Source organism: Ascidiella aspersa, chromosome 2, assembly GCF_963924565.1.
Source record: "Ascidiella aspersa chromosome 2, kaAscAspe10.2, whole genome shotgun sequence".
In the NCBI taxonomy this organism is placed as follows: Eukaryota; Metazoa; Chordata; class Ascidiacea; order Phlebobranchia; family Ascidiidae; genus Ascidiella; species Ascidiella aspersa.
This window is the reverse complement of record NC_139448.1, coordinates 27,209,417-27,223,857: the sequence shown is the minus strand read 5'-3', so window position 1 is coordinate 27,223,857 and position 14,441 is coordinate 27,209,417. Positions and strand designations below refer to the sequence as shown.

General features: G+C 36.7%; 1 protein-coding gene across 1 annotated transcript; it reads right to left on the bottom strand.

The window, feature by feature from the left end:
• Positions 1-431: 431 nt before the first annotated feature.
• Positions 432-14,106, bottom strand: LOC146164618 (uncharacterized). The gene is made up of 18 exons (XM_083380768.1): positions 13,967-14,106; positions 13,264-13,340; positions 12,461-12,688; positions 11,666-11,747; positions 11,322-11,446; positions 10,903-11,052; positions 10,604-10,683; positions 9,919-10,030; positions 9,431-9,480; positions 8,464-8,644; positions 7,435-7,934; positions 6,788-7,009; positions 6,182-6,347; positions 4,243-5,346; positions 3,583-3,679; positions 3,009-3,110; positions 2,581-2,653; positions 432-1,060 (listed from the first exon to the last, which is right to left on the bottom strand). The coding sequence occupies exons 1-18, from the start codon at positions 14,104-14,106 to the stop codon at positions 962-964; spliced, it is 3,588 nt and encodes a 1,195-aa protein (XP_083236894.1). The 3' UTR covers positions 432-961.
• Between the last annotated feature and the right edge of the window lie 335 nt (positions 14,107-14,441).

The following is a 14,441-nucleotide window of genomic DNA, read 5'->3' as shown; positions in this document are numbered from 1 at the left end:
ACGTGAAACAGGTAGGACCTGCACAGTCCTGGATATTTGACTAAAAGTTTTTTTTTTTTTCATAATATTTAATTGCGCTAAATTAATAATTATCAAACGAAAGTGTTAAATTATAAGGAACTTAACAAATTTGTTTTCAGACCTGCTGAAGGACTTTTTATTATTAATAAACTGTAACAAACTACTGAAAGATTCATACACAAACTGTACAACAGTGATCTGGCCCTTCAGAAGTCGTACTGACCAACGATAATGCCACACATATCATAGTGGGCCTACACCGGAAGCCGTTGAGAGGGTCTAACTAACCGAAACCAGTAATAATTGTCAAAAAAATTTAAATGTAAGGTAAAAAATTGTCAAATTTATTTCAAGTAAAATTGATTAATAATAACAGCAACATTTTAACAGTATTATATCTTCATTGGAGCTATAGGCCTGTATTATTTAGCATTAACCTTACACGGTTTATCGCAATGGGCTCAGTTCGGCCTTGCAAAACTTACTTATTTCATATACCATAAACGATTCATGTGTTTCTACGTCACTCTTTAATACCGAGCAGTACGTCATTACAGTCATGGCTTAAACTTTTTGATTATCCAAAAAAAATGTACCTTTATAACAATTTTTTTTTACTCTCGGTATTTGTAATAGGCGTGTTTAAAATACGAACGTCAGTCTACAAAAATGTACATAATATATGGACAGGTATAGCCAACTCATTAATATAAAAGCGAACATATTAAAATATCGCATACAGTAAAATGCAATTACATAAAATGCAACATAGGTTATTAACTTTGTCAAGTGAAGCAACATCGTATAAGCGGAACCACGCATGCCACGCAGTAATAAACAAGCTTTTTTTTTTTATAAATTCATCATTTGTTACTCAAATAACAAACGCTGAAACGTAGTTTTAAATACAGTATAGTCTGCAAAAATGGCAGTCAGATGACTATTTTGATATTAGATTATAAGCAGTGAACGCTGATCCGGTGTTGCAGGACGACGGTGATTTCTTTTGTGTTGGCGTCTGTGCAATTGGAACGAAATGCTGCAAAGCAACAAAAAACGCTGCAATTTGCAAATCAACTGTTTTTAACAAGATTTCCCAAAAAAATCCTTAGCTTTTGGGTTAGGGTGGGCCAAGTAATATTATTATTATAGTTATTCTTCAAATCCACCTGCCTCAAAACACGTGTAACTGACAAGATCACACGTTTGTATAAATAAATTGTTTGCCTGCGATTACATCATTATTTATGTAAAAGTAAACCACGTAGGGCGAGGCTAACACAGGAAATAAATATATTATTTGAGCACTAACATTAGACAGAATCCTATTGCTGCAAAGCAATAAAAAAACGTTGCAATTTACAAATCAACTTTTTTTTAACAAGATTTACAAAAAAATCCGGCGCTGGTCTAGAATCCAGCCACATTTTCGTCCGGGGGCTTATATTGCTAACAATATTTGGGTTTGGGTGACAGTTAGCACTTGGGTTAGGGTGGGGCAAGTATTATTATTATATTTATTCTTACACATTTCTGCCTTCCTTGCAATTTCAACTTTGACAACTCATTTCGTTCGTGTTAAAATGAATGTGATAGGATTCTAGACCAGCGCCAAACATCCAACTAGTACAAAAGGTTGTTAAAGCACATTTTTTAGTTTTGTTCCAATTATTTATCAAATGTCAAATTCCGATTTAATCGAAAACTGCGTTGAAATTGAAAGTGATTTTAACTATTTGGTATTACAATTACGCTGATAGTCACGCAGATAGAAAATCGTGCAAAAAATGTAAACCGGCTTGTCAACATTAGGTTAGGAATATAGTAGAGAGTAGTTAGGTGATAAAAACTGTATGTTTCGTCAAATATTTAAAGCTTTTAGGTTTCCCATATTAAGCAGATTCTGCAAATTAGTGGAGACCGTCCTTTAGAGCTTTTTTGACTGTAGGGGTTGTGTAACAAGGTTTCAGGGTTGCATGTACAGTTGTACACCAACTTTAATTCAACACTGACTGATATTCAATATGAAAATGTCAACACCTAAAGCAAAACGGTAATCAATAGCACGTAAATTCAAAAGCGCGTGTTAATGTAGACCAGCGGTTCTCAACCAGTCGGCCATGGCTCACTGGTGGGCCGTAAGAACATTTAAGGTGGGCCACAAACCATTTAAAAAGCTAGATTTGGTTTCATTTGTGTCACTACATTTAATTACAGGAAATAATGGCTTGGGAAGGAATAAAAAAGGAATGTAAATTTAGTGTTAAGCCTCAAGTATCACACTAATGCACGGTTGAATAAATGATCTGTCACAGAATTTTTTTGCAACGTAAATGGGCCACGAAAGAAAAAAGGTTGAAAACCACTGATGTAGACAATAAGGAATGTTCTGCTTATTGATATCAAAAAGGGTTAAATACTATTATACGATGTCATAGACTAGACTAAAAATTGGCAAAGTCTTGCTTTAGGCTACGCACAAACAATTGGAATGGGCAGTTGGCTTAGCTATTTCGTAAAACTAATTGTTGCTAAATCCATCTAATCATCTGTTTTTACCTGATCATCCCCAGCGGAAAGCGAAGTGGCGACTGGGTTTTCCATCGGTTTGTTGTGCAGCAATGTGCCTGGTCTGTTGGAATTAAATGAAGACAAAAAGATACGTGCGTTAAACTGCCACATGCCAATATTTTGTTACCGGAGTTTTAATCGCATAATACATTCAATCTAACAATCTCTAAGCCTTAAAAAATCACGTTAACATGTAAAATGCACCAGAATTGGAAACGAAATGCACATGCTAACGTTATATTTCCTAGAAAAGTTACGGGCACATGCTGCCGTGAATTTCAAATAAAAAAGGGAAAAATGTGCAATTCTTTAAAACAAAAAATAAGTAGTTAATTTTTTTTAATACAAAAATCAAGTTCAAATTAATTGGAGACGTTAAATATAGTCATCCTCTATAAAAAATGTCCATTAGGTACCTCACAACACGGCAGGTGAGTAGAGAAACTTCTTCATCCAACAAGACTTGGGCAAACTGCTGCTTCATCTTGCTCTTGGGACTCTCTCGGTAAGGACTTAGACTGTCACAAAAACAATACGTCACTAAAACAATAAACAAAAAAATAAATCGTGTTTCAAAAGTTTGACCCTTAGCCAGAAAACCCAAGTAGAGTACACGATTTAATTAAAAAAAAAAACGGAGCATGTTTGTATGTAACAGCACAGGGTTGCCAAATAATGTTTTGAAAAAAATTCAAAGATATTCGAAAAGTTTTTAAATAAGATTGTGTTTTTTTTTTAATTAAAATTGGTTCGCTTGACGTTTTTTGAATATGATTCGAAAACAAAACAGTACAGATGCCATGGTCACACAACTAAAATATATTTATAATTGTTTTTTTAACGGAACTTTCAAAAGCACATAACTTAAGCTGGACACAAAATCAATTCAAAGACTTTTCAAATACTTTTGGAAAAACATGTTGCCAAGGATTTTTCAATACGTACCTCAATCCAAATACATTTAGACTTTACGGTTGTTTTCGCACTTACCTGTATTTGCTTTTGAGCCACCGAATCGCCTGCGGTGTTTTGACCGGAAGTCGAAGAGCGACGGGATAATTTACATAGGATGGATGTAGGAAGTTTCCTGCGGGGAAAGTTAACGCATTCAGCATAACAACTTACAAAAATAAATAAAGACTTCGTACGATTCGTTTAAAATTAAGGTTGTACAGGTAGCAAACTTTTTTCTCGCGTCCCAATAGTTATAGAAGAAAGAGATTTTTTATTTGCACGGCCGTTTAATTTCATAATGAATAACAATCGCCCTGGAGAATCGCCGCAAAATTCCTTAATTTTCGATATAACTATTTACATCAGTGGTCCTTAAATTATGTTGAAATAAAGAAGGACAGCATCAATTTTGCAAACAAAACAAAATTAAAACATTTCGGTACAATAGTTAATCCAAAATTTAAATCAGTACATTAAACAAACTATTCGTGTACAAAAGCTGTAAAACGATAAATTATCTTTTAAGATTAATAAGAATACACCCAGCTAGTATATTTATTATAATCAGCCCATAAATTTTAAAGCATGCAAAATAGCCATTGGCCTCCGGTCCGTTATTATGGTAAGGCCCGCAAACCAACAAATCTATATATGATTTTTAGTAAATTGTATCTCAACTATTCCTACAAAATTTACCTTCCTGTAGATTCGGCGTCGGTATCGTTTTACTGGACAAGTCAAACTGATTAAACGTGTCGATGGAAGCGTTTGTTTTGCTGTTAGGTTTCGACTCTTTCGAGGCACTTTGAGCGCAGCTTTCCACAACCGACCCTAAAGTTCGATTCCTTTCAATCGATCGGCTGCGCAACTTGATATCCGAAAGCCCGAATGAAGCTTCTGGCGAACTCGGTTGGTTAGCTTTAAAAGTCAAACCTTCGGAGCTGATTGAGGGGTCGACAGTGTTAGGAAATTTCTTGCTGTTGGAGCCTGGCGTCGGACAACCAACTGTGCTGAGCGACGGACATGGCGAAGGTTTAAAGGATGAGGCTCGTGCAATGCTCGGGGCAGGCGGGGAATTACCCGAAGGGGTTAAAACGGACGAGGGTATTGCGGTAGCGGAAGGTTTTGCGTCATTTTCAGGGGTGCTCGTTTCCATGTGCGGTTTGCCAAGCAGGGTTGCGAGTGGAGATTTCTCGCTTTTCTTGCCGCCGAGATTGAGTTCGCGAAACAGGCGCGTCTCGGCTGGCGATAAGAGGGGATTTTCATGTGAATGACGATCGTTAAAGGCGGGACTCGGCATTTGGCGGACTATTGGGTCTGCGAGTGCTCTTGAAATGATGGAGGGAGAAGTTTTGGCAGAGGAAACATCAGATTGAATGCTCGCAGCGTGATAATTCCGACTGGAAAATACAAAAGAGGGCGAGGGATCCTTTTTGCTGTCGGTGGCAGCTCTTTGAGAATCGTTATCACGAGCGAAGCGGTCCGAATTTGCGGGGCTTGATTTTACAGGATTTGCTGAATTTTTATCCGTAGCGATGACTTCCTGCCAAGTTACAGCAGGGTTTGGCTTGTCGAAAATTGCGACGTTTCTCGATTTCGGGGCAAACTCGAGTTTTCCGCTCAGGATTGGCGAGTCGGAGTCGAGGTGAAACTCGAGCAAGCCGGCTTGCAAATCCACGTCGACCACGCTGTCCAGACTAAGGCCGTCCTTGCCCTGGCTTGTCGCTTGCTGTTTGGCTATGCAGGTATGTGGGCTGATGATTGACGCGGCGGCTTCTTTCATTTGCCGTTTCAGTTTCACTGAAAGGTTGATATGTTTAATGTTTTAAAAAAAGCTTTCAAAACAGGGATTCTCAAACTGGGGTACGTAAGGAATTTTGACGGTATCCATACAACACTTTTTAAATCGGTTGACTGGAAAACTATATCGGTCGGTTCACAACCTTCATTGAGTTTTAATGACAATAAATGATCTGACAGTGTAATGCACTGTGAGTATAGTTTGCGAATTCTGATATTTGAATTTTAAAGCAGTTATTACACAAGGAGTTTCTAAATTTTTTACTCGTTTAAATTATAGATATCCTAGTATGGCCCCCCAAATTTCTCCAGCGGTTTCCCAAATTTTGGACGTGCAACTTTTTGGTATTTAAATGAAACACTTGCGGTCTTTTAAAACTACTTAGCGGTCACCCAAACCAAACCTTAAAAAAAAACCTGCCGGCTCTATCATTTCAAGAAAACCTACGGGGTCGGCCATGTTAAAAGGTTTGAAATCCGCTGTTTAAGAACCTACGAAAGTAGCGCTGCGAAAAGCGAACAAAAAATCACCCACATATTGCTTATTTTAGTAGAACTAACATAGATATAGACAACAAGGGTTAAATGCCCAAATTTAAATTAGTGTGTAAAATAAACAGTTTTACAATAAATTAAACTATAACGAACCAAAATGCGCTTTGATTATAAATTATTAGTTGTCATTGTCTTATTTTTGCTTTACTCTTAGAACCTACTATAAAAAGGATTGAACTTTCTCCAGCTAATCACATAACGAATTCTAAACTGGCGGCTGAGTCAGTCGCGACATCACAGCGAAGCAAATAACTTGGTAATACAAATTATTCCAACTCACTTTGCTCCCTAAAGTCCTTGAGCTTCTCCTTGTCGAGTTTCAGCTGCTCCAGCTCCCTGTTCACCCGCTCCGTTGCCATGGCGATCTCGTCCAGACTACGGTTAGTTTCCTCGTAGCTCTCCTGCAACTTACGCATGTTTTCCGGTGTCAGAACGTTGCCGACAACCTGGTAAGATTACAGGGAAAGGAAAAGGAGAAAATTAAATTTGAAATGCAGTAAACGAAATGTGAGCGGTCTTGTTATAATTGGTCAAAACATGCCATTTTGTTGCCAAACGTCTATTAAAAAAACTTAGTAAGTTTCGAAAAAAACAACATTTTTGAACATTTTTTTAAATATTTTACAAAAACAGTTAAGTAGGAAAATCAAAAGACACCTTTGGCATTTCATTCTTTTTTTAAATATAGTTAACAAACTTGGGAATATTTAATAGCATTCGCATAAACCACAAATTTATTAGTTTTAAAAAAAGTGAACCGCTAAAAATGACAACATCTTTTTCTTTTTTGGGGGGGGATTTTCGACCTTCAAACCACCCGGTACACCGATTTACGATACAATTAAATAAGCATGAAAAACAATTTTCACGAAAAAATATTGCAAACCTGAGGAACTTCTAGAGCTTTAGTGGAGACGCCAAGACGATCTTTAGTAATCGGGGTAACTCTGAAAAAAAGGTCTAGAATAGAGGACGGACAAGGACTTGAGACAATTTTCTCTTGTACAAAAACAAGGAATCCTTGTTTCCGAGATCGGTGTAAAATAAATAAGAAAAAGTGCCTAATTGTGAAAGATCGTCCTATTTTTTTGAAGGATAAACACAGTATTCATTTTGTCATAGAAACGACAAGGATAGATGAGACGATCCGCTGAGGTATTTTTACAGCCTGCACAATGCACAAATTGCACGTATACCATTAGAATTGTTTTACAAACAGCAAGTCCGTTCGACATAATCTCATATATGGGTATGACCGTGGGTACAAGTTAAAACATAGACCAGTCATTCCAAAATGTTTTAAAATAATTGGAATCTCGAAACCCTTTGTTTGAATATAATACAATCCAAGGATCTTTCTCTCAAAAGAAGATGAAATTAAAAAGATTAGCATACAACACACTACAGTAAAACGAATTTTCATCAAATATATAGCAAATTTAATAAGATGGATGCACCCTAACCCTAATCAAGCTATTTTTTTGAGGGGAAGGGGGTAATTTTTACAACACTTTAAAAAAATCGTATAAATACAAAAGCGATGGCAACTACATACGATTTAGAGACTTGGCCAATTTCTTGCGACTTTTCGGAATCATTAATCTCTATATCCAGGTCGGTAGAGTCGGCCGGCTCCTCTTGTATGGTGGGGGGCGCGGCCAGCGACTTGGCCACGTGTTCGATGACGTTGCGGAACTCGGCCTGGACGCTGCGCCGTTTCACGCTTGACATGTGCCGCGTCATGATGCTCAGCACCTCGTCGACGGGCACCACTTTCTGCTGAGTCACGCCGCTTTGATTTTTGATCGTAGCGGCTTCGCTCGATTTCGGACTTGGAAGTTTTTCTTTTGTGACCGGAAGGTTGCGTCGCGGTTTTGCAGGCAGCGTTTGCTGCTGTTGTTGTCGATGTTGTTGTTGTTGTTTTGGCTTTTGGGATGCCCTCGTGTTTGGTCTGCTTGGGGCGGTGGGAAGGCACGGCGATTGAGAGTCGTCGTTGAGTAGTCGGGGGTCGACAATCTCGATCGCACAGCCGTCTGAAAGCACACGAAAAAACGGTCCTTAAACATTAGTTTCTTAATCCTTAAACCATGAACTTATGTACGGGCGATTCGTGACAAGACAGCAGTTTTTAAATAACGAAACGTTCAAAATCGTATTGTTTTTAAAGATGCGCCTGAAATTAAAAAACTAAAAAATCGAGGTCAAAATTTCGAAAGCTGTAAATCTCTGTAAATGTCCTGCGAGTCGTGCTTGGCTTAGCAGCTTTTTGTGCTGGCGAAAAAGTTAAGTCAAAAAGCTTTCTCAAATACAAAAATTGTCACAACACTGCAGTGGAAGTAATAGTGCGAAAAAAAAGGATAAAACAGGACATTGTATATCGCCTAAACTATAATATTACAAATACTGTTTCTCTAGTTGTGAGGATATTAAAACCCGTCATTCAAACAAGTACCTTGTTGTCGGTAAATATTCCACAAACGGCGTTGAAACGCATAAAAGTCACAAAGTTATTAGTCCAACCCAAGCTCTACATATTTCCATATATACCAGCCAACATTTTACCTTCAGCCGAATCGCTCTGCAATCTGTCTTTCTTGGTCACTGGGGGCGTAAGAGAGTTGCGCTTGGCGTGTTTTCGGTTTCTGCTCTTCAAAATCGACACTGGAGTTTTAGCTGCAAGTCTGCGATGGCTGACCGTGGGGGTTGAAGGGGAATTCCCGAACAGGTGGACCGCGAGCTTGTCCTTTAATAAAGACTTGGTTCAACTTAGTCAGGGGTAGGCAGCAACCTATTTCTAGTAGCGTGCCAATACCAAACTCATAAAGGTATTGTTAAATTTTAACTGTGTTATAGACTTTATGCATCTTCTTCTAACAACCGCAACGACTGCCAATCAGGAATAAAATTAGGGTGTTTTGCAATTGAAAAGGGGTCTAACTACATGTTACAGTCGATACAGCAACAAGATTTGCGCAAAATAATTTTGTTTTTATTGCTGATCGTCAGGGTTGAAGGGGAATTCCCGAACAGGTGGACCGCGAGCTTTTACGTGCTTGAAATAGCCAAGAAAATATCACAAATGGCGCAGTTTGTAAAATAGTACGCGGGTTGCATAAATTGCGTTGACGGGACGGATATGTCCCGGGGGTCGTAGGTTGCACACCCCTGAACTAAGTGGTAAAGTTGATAAAGTGAAATTGCACTTGCGAATGTAAGTCCTGCAATCAACGAGTCGTTCAAAATGTACGACCACTAAATTGATCTTGTAAACAATTTTTACATAAAAAAATGATTTATTTGTATGAAAGCAGGTTTTATCTTTAAAACATGACAGCACCTGTAGCAAGCAGGTAAAATGCTAAAAAATTCCAACCTTTTGGCCATAACACAATAACGCAACAAATACTGATTAATATGATTATACTGATTTAATTCACTTTTGTTAAATTACACCAATGTCTACGGACTTACGCCATCATTATTGATCAAAATCAGTTTATAAAATATTCATGTACGTTCACGAACTTACCTGCACTTGGGGATCGTTTTCGTCGGCCCATTTGATTTTGGTTCTTTTACCTTGCAAAAAAAAGATTCAAGTAAGTAGGTTAATTTTTAAAAGTACAAACTACAAGCCTTTCTGACAGATATTATAGTGATTATTGCAGTATGAACAAAAAAAATGTTGTGTTTTGTGTATTTCTAGTGATTTTAATGTTTCGTTGGGATAAACTTGTTTGTTATCGAAAATTCATAAATTGTGGAGAATTATTGCCTCTCCCTCTAGGGACGACCAATTGGCGATAAATAAAATAACAGCTAAGTCTAGTTTGAGTAGCGAAAATGAGCACAGAATTTAGTTAAATAGGAACAGGGCTGCCTGGTATTTGGGTTGTCTGGCATAACAAGATGCTATGTAAACTTCGCTACTGCATCTTATCAGACCTGTTTTGAAGTCCGACACTTTATAATTAAAATCAAATATACAAACACTCTGTATTCATTTTAAAAGTTTACCTTTCTTTGCACTTCTGCCGGGTGGCGGGGTTTCGGCTGCCGAAAAGGCCACTCGGAGTGCTGGAGATGCTGAAATACGGACTTCATTTTTGCGAGACAAAATCCTTTGCGCCTGGCAATGTTACAAGAAAACGTTACCGTTTACAACAGTGATTCTCAACCTTGTATGGCTTACAGCACGCCTCAAAAATAATAAATAGATTTTCGGCACCCCGACTCGAATTTTTTTGAGTATGTTAATGAAATGTCACTATAAATGGAAACACATAAAACTTGAAACGTGTAGGAAAATTTCATTTGATATAATGGCGCCCAATCGTACACAAATAGTTGTATCAAGAAGTTTATCAATTGAGCAAAAATCAGATTCTTTAAAATTCTGAAATACCTATCGGCACCCTTTATCATTAGAAATGGCACACCAGGGCGCCGCGGCACCCCATAGAATTTTTTTTTTAGAATAATACAAGGCGACGAGATAAAAGTAAAACAAGCTAACAAATCACAAAACCGTTTGAATAGTATTAACTGTGATATATTTATCGAAATAGCTAGATTTAAAATTATGTACATTTCAGTTTAACACGAAATATACAATTCGATTGTCAAAATTTAATATGTAGGCGCAAATTTTATACTTTAATAACTATTTTTTTTTATCTTTGCTTTTACAGACAGCACTTACCCCTGGCGACTTTGTTTGAAGATCGTTTATTGGCTTCAGGTCATTGACAATTTTCACAGTCGGCTGGGCAGTTTTCCGACCTAAAATTAACAAAGAAAAAAATGACAAGCCTGTATTGACTGTTTTTTTTAGATATGGCATATTTTCGTTAAATTATGGTAGAAATTTCAAGAAGCTGGAATAAATTTAGCTGTGATCTCTTGTTGTTGTAGTTAACTTGTAAACTATACATAATTACATAGTGCATACATTGTGTACAATATAATTTCCTAAAAAAGCATTTTTCGGATGTTGATTACCCTGTTGAAGAGACTGTCTACCAATTTGAACTTTTTGACTTGCTGGTGCATGGGAGAAACCCTTTTTTATGACAGAATAAAGAGAGTGTCTTGATCCTTTGTCCACGGGATTTAGAAACGTTTTCTTTTGGGTTGTTGAAGGCCTGGGGGCTGAAGGAAAAATATTTCTTAAATAAAGGGGCGTAAAACAAAAGACCATTTATTAAACAACAAAGTGACAATAATAACAACTTTATAGGGTATGTTGCAGAATATAATGAACTTTTTACAAAGACATTTGAAATATGTTTTAAACCTTAGTCTTTATACACATTAGATTAAAAGACCAAGGAAAATAGACTATAAACAGTGGAAGTGATACACATTTGTTTGGTAATGTATTTCACTTGAGGTCTGCATCCTATTAACAGGTGGAATACCTTTTTTGGTGCTGAGTCTTCTACCAGGTCCAGTCATCGATGCACGGCAATCGCCCTTGTTAAGTTCAATCGGCACCCTCCGGCACAAAGATGGCCTTCCATCAGGAAAAAGTAGGCAGTTGTTTGCAACAGAACTTGGTCGGTGCTAAAAACATATATACAATTTGGAACTGGATAACAAAACATTGTTGAATGTTATGCCGGCCAAACTAATTAGGCACAAATTTAATGTGAACTGAATAAGGCATGCCACTTTTACCATTAATCATTAACCTGATCAAAACGTCAAACTCAACATTACATTTATGCTTAAATTTAATATTTTACACAGGTAAACCTTTCCATCCTGGTTGATCCGGGTAAAGTTTATTGGTTTGTTGTTTAAAATGCTTGCAAGCGAACTTGGATCCACTTCGAAGTCAATGTCTATAAATGATTTTTTTTTAAATCATTAAGAGTGAAGCCATATGTCTAGTGATTCTAACGTAGGCAAAGTTACATTCTAACTTAATGGAATGTTGTTTGCAGATCCCATGGCATAGGTTATACTATAAAATATATACATATAAAAATAAAACTCTATTGCTCTCTGAAATGCGCAGAATGAACCTAATAAGTGCAACCAGCCAACTACACGTTTTAGTCTCCATTAACTTTATAGGGTGTGTTTAAATAAAAATTGGTATTTTACGATTAAAAGTGACCCAGTAACAGACTAGGCTATATTGAGTTGACTCTAGTCTTTAAAATTGACTTAATTCAGGGTGTATTTGAAAAAAAGGGTGATACCACAAGAGAGTTTCAAATAGCTGAAACATATTTAGGGTATGGTGGCAGTTTTTAGCATAAAACACTATATATATAGAAGCAATAGCTTACATTGAAAAACTTAACTAAAACCTGCAAGTTTGGGATATATATAACTCTTAAAATACATGCAAATACATTAATTATAGAAGGTTGTTAGAAACAACATCTTTTTTATATTAACCTAACAAAACTAGGATCACAGCAAACAAAAAGGGTTATAAAGATACAGTTTATTCTACATTGTTTTAAGCTAACAATTTAAGCAATATTTGTTTACTTTGTTAAATATTAATGAATAAAAATAGTTTTGTGTCCCTGATAAAAGTTACCTTTCTGATCTTCAAAAGTAGGAAATAGTTCCTTCTGCTCTTTCTTTGGGCTCAGTTTCTCTTCTTTTGGTATTCTTGTTGAAACAACTGGCGAATTACTGAGATTGGATAAAACTTTTCTGTTAAGATTTTCGGATGGCTTTACGAACTTTGTTTCCATCTTCGCACTCCTTTTAGTTTCACGAGTTTCAACAGGTTGATTGGTAGTTTTTGCTTTGACAGCAGAGGCTAAAAATTAAATATTTAGTTATGCAATAATATTTGCCTGCTTACTGTGTAGTGCCAGATTGGAAACTTTAGATTTTGCGTGGGGGAGACAATTCTGCAGCTTAAAATTGCTAGGCTGTAATTACATTTCCGCCGAAATTTGCGCGGCTGTAATAACGTTATTTGCAAAATTTTAACAGTTAAAAATAGAGAACTATACTTAAAACCGTTAGCGCGACGTAAGTTTTGCGCGCTTGAGCGATTTTTACAGGTGGCTGCATTTCACGTTGATTTTACATAAATTGTGCGGCTATGACCGCGGCTGGGTGGGAAACTGCATGGGAAAAAATCTCCCCCGCAGGCCTTACTTTTCAACCTGGTTGTAGTGTATATATATATAAGCAAAAATATTGTGAAACTAATAGTTTATTAGTATTGCTATTACCATGAGAAAAGGACATGGAAAAGTGTTTTTGTATCTGTCAACCATTAACACAAACAATTTCAATGGAGTTACTTAGGTGGGCTCCTTTAATTATTATTAAATATACCAGCAAAAAGTTATATATGATATAATAATTTATAAAACAACTTACTTTGTGGTTTTCCTAAATAAGATTTTCTGTTCACTGTTGACTTTCCTTTTTTGCCAATGCCCTGACTCGTATTTAGCCTGAAATTAAAGTTTGTTGGTTTTTTCACAAATAAAACTTTTTTACCAAAGAGCATACAGCCCAAATCGGGGCGCTGGTCTAGAATCCTACCACAACGCACATTAATTGGGTTAGGGTGCGAGTTAGCGTTTTGGGTTAGGTTGGGTCAAGTATTATTATCTAATTAAGAATATAATAATACTTGACCCACCCTCACTCAAACACTAACCCACACCCTAACTCAATTTTTGTGCGTTGATTTCATAACTGTGGTAGGATTCTAGACCAGCGCCCAAATCGGTTTTGTGTTGGGAGATATTTAAGCATCTTAAAATTGTGCAGCCATATAAAAGTACTCCTAAGACTAACCCAAATAATGTTTTAGCAATTAGAAATTCCCGGACGAAAGCACATTAGATATTCATAAAATCAGCTTTTGGAAAGAAATGTGTTTATGTTAATACACCAATAAAACAAACTCATACTTGCCACGTACCGTCATACGTATTATCGCAAAAAATCAAGATTTTGAAAGGGATATTTTTATTTTTGTTGAATTATGATATGTTAAAATTATTTTTACACTCGCATTTTATTTGATGGCAAACGAAATGTTTCTAGCTTTAAATACTTAACACTAACTTACCTTGGAATTTTAGTGGAGCTAGACAAAGACGGCCTCGATAAAGTGCTTGCTGGTTGAAATTTGGTAATTGCTCCTCGAGGCTTTTTGGTTGCTTGTGCAGTTCCGCTCCCACACCCATCACGTTTGAAAACCAGCACCATTTTTCTAACAATGCCACGCCAATTAAAAATTACACATTTAAGCTTGAAGCGTAACCTAATTATATCTGGGAGTTGGAAATTTTGCTGAACGAGTTGTAAAAACGTTTTAAGAATTTCAAAACAAACGCGGTCACGCTTTGATGACGTGGTTATTGATACGGAACAACATTTGTCATAAACATCTTATACAAATTCTTCCAAAAATACCTAATTTTGAAACAATATATTAAACCCAAACTAAGCGTAAGTAATTGTTAATATTTTTAACAAACGACACACCAGGAGACCTCTAGAAACGCAATGACAAACATAATGAGCGACAACTTTTTGGAAAT

Bases quoted from the DNA above. Each gene is read 5' to 3' on its own strand.
- LOC146164618 (XM_083380768.1), bottom strand. From the start codon at position 14,106: ATGGTGCTGGTTTTCAAACGTGATGGGTGTGGGAGCGGAACTGCACAA. The intron at 11,447-11,665 runs TGGAAAGGTTTA...AAGTTCTGTTGC, and splicing joins TTTACCCGGATCAACCAGGA to AAACAACTGCCTACTTTTTC. The intron at 3,111-3,582 runs GTAAGTGCGAAA...TTTTTGTGACAG, and splicing joins TGGCTCAAAAGCAAATACAG to TCTAAGTCCTTACCGAGAGA.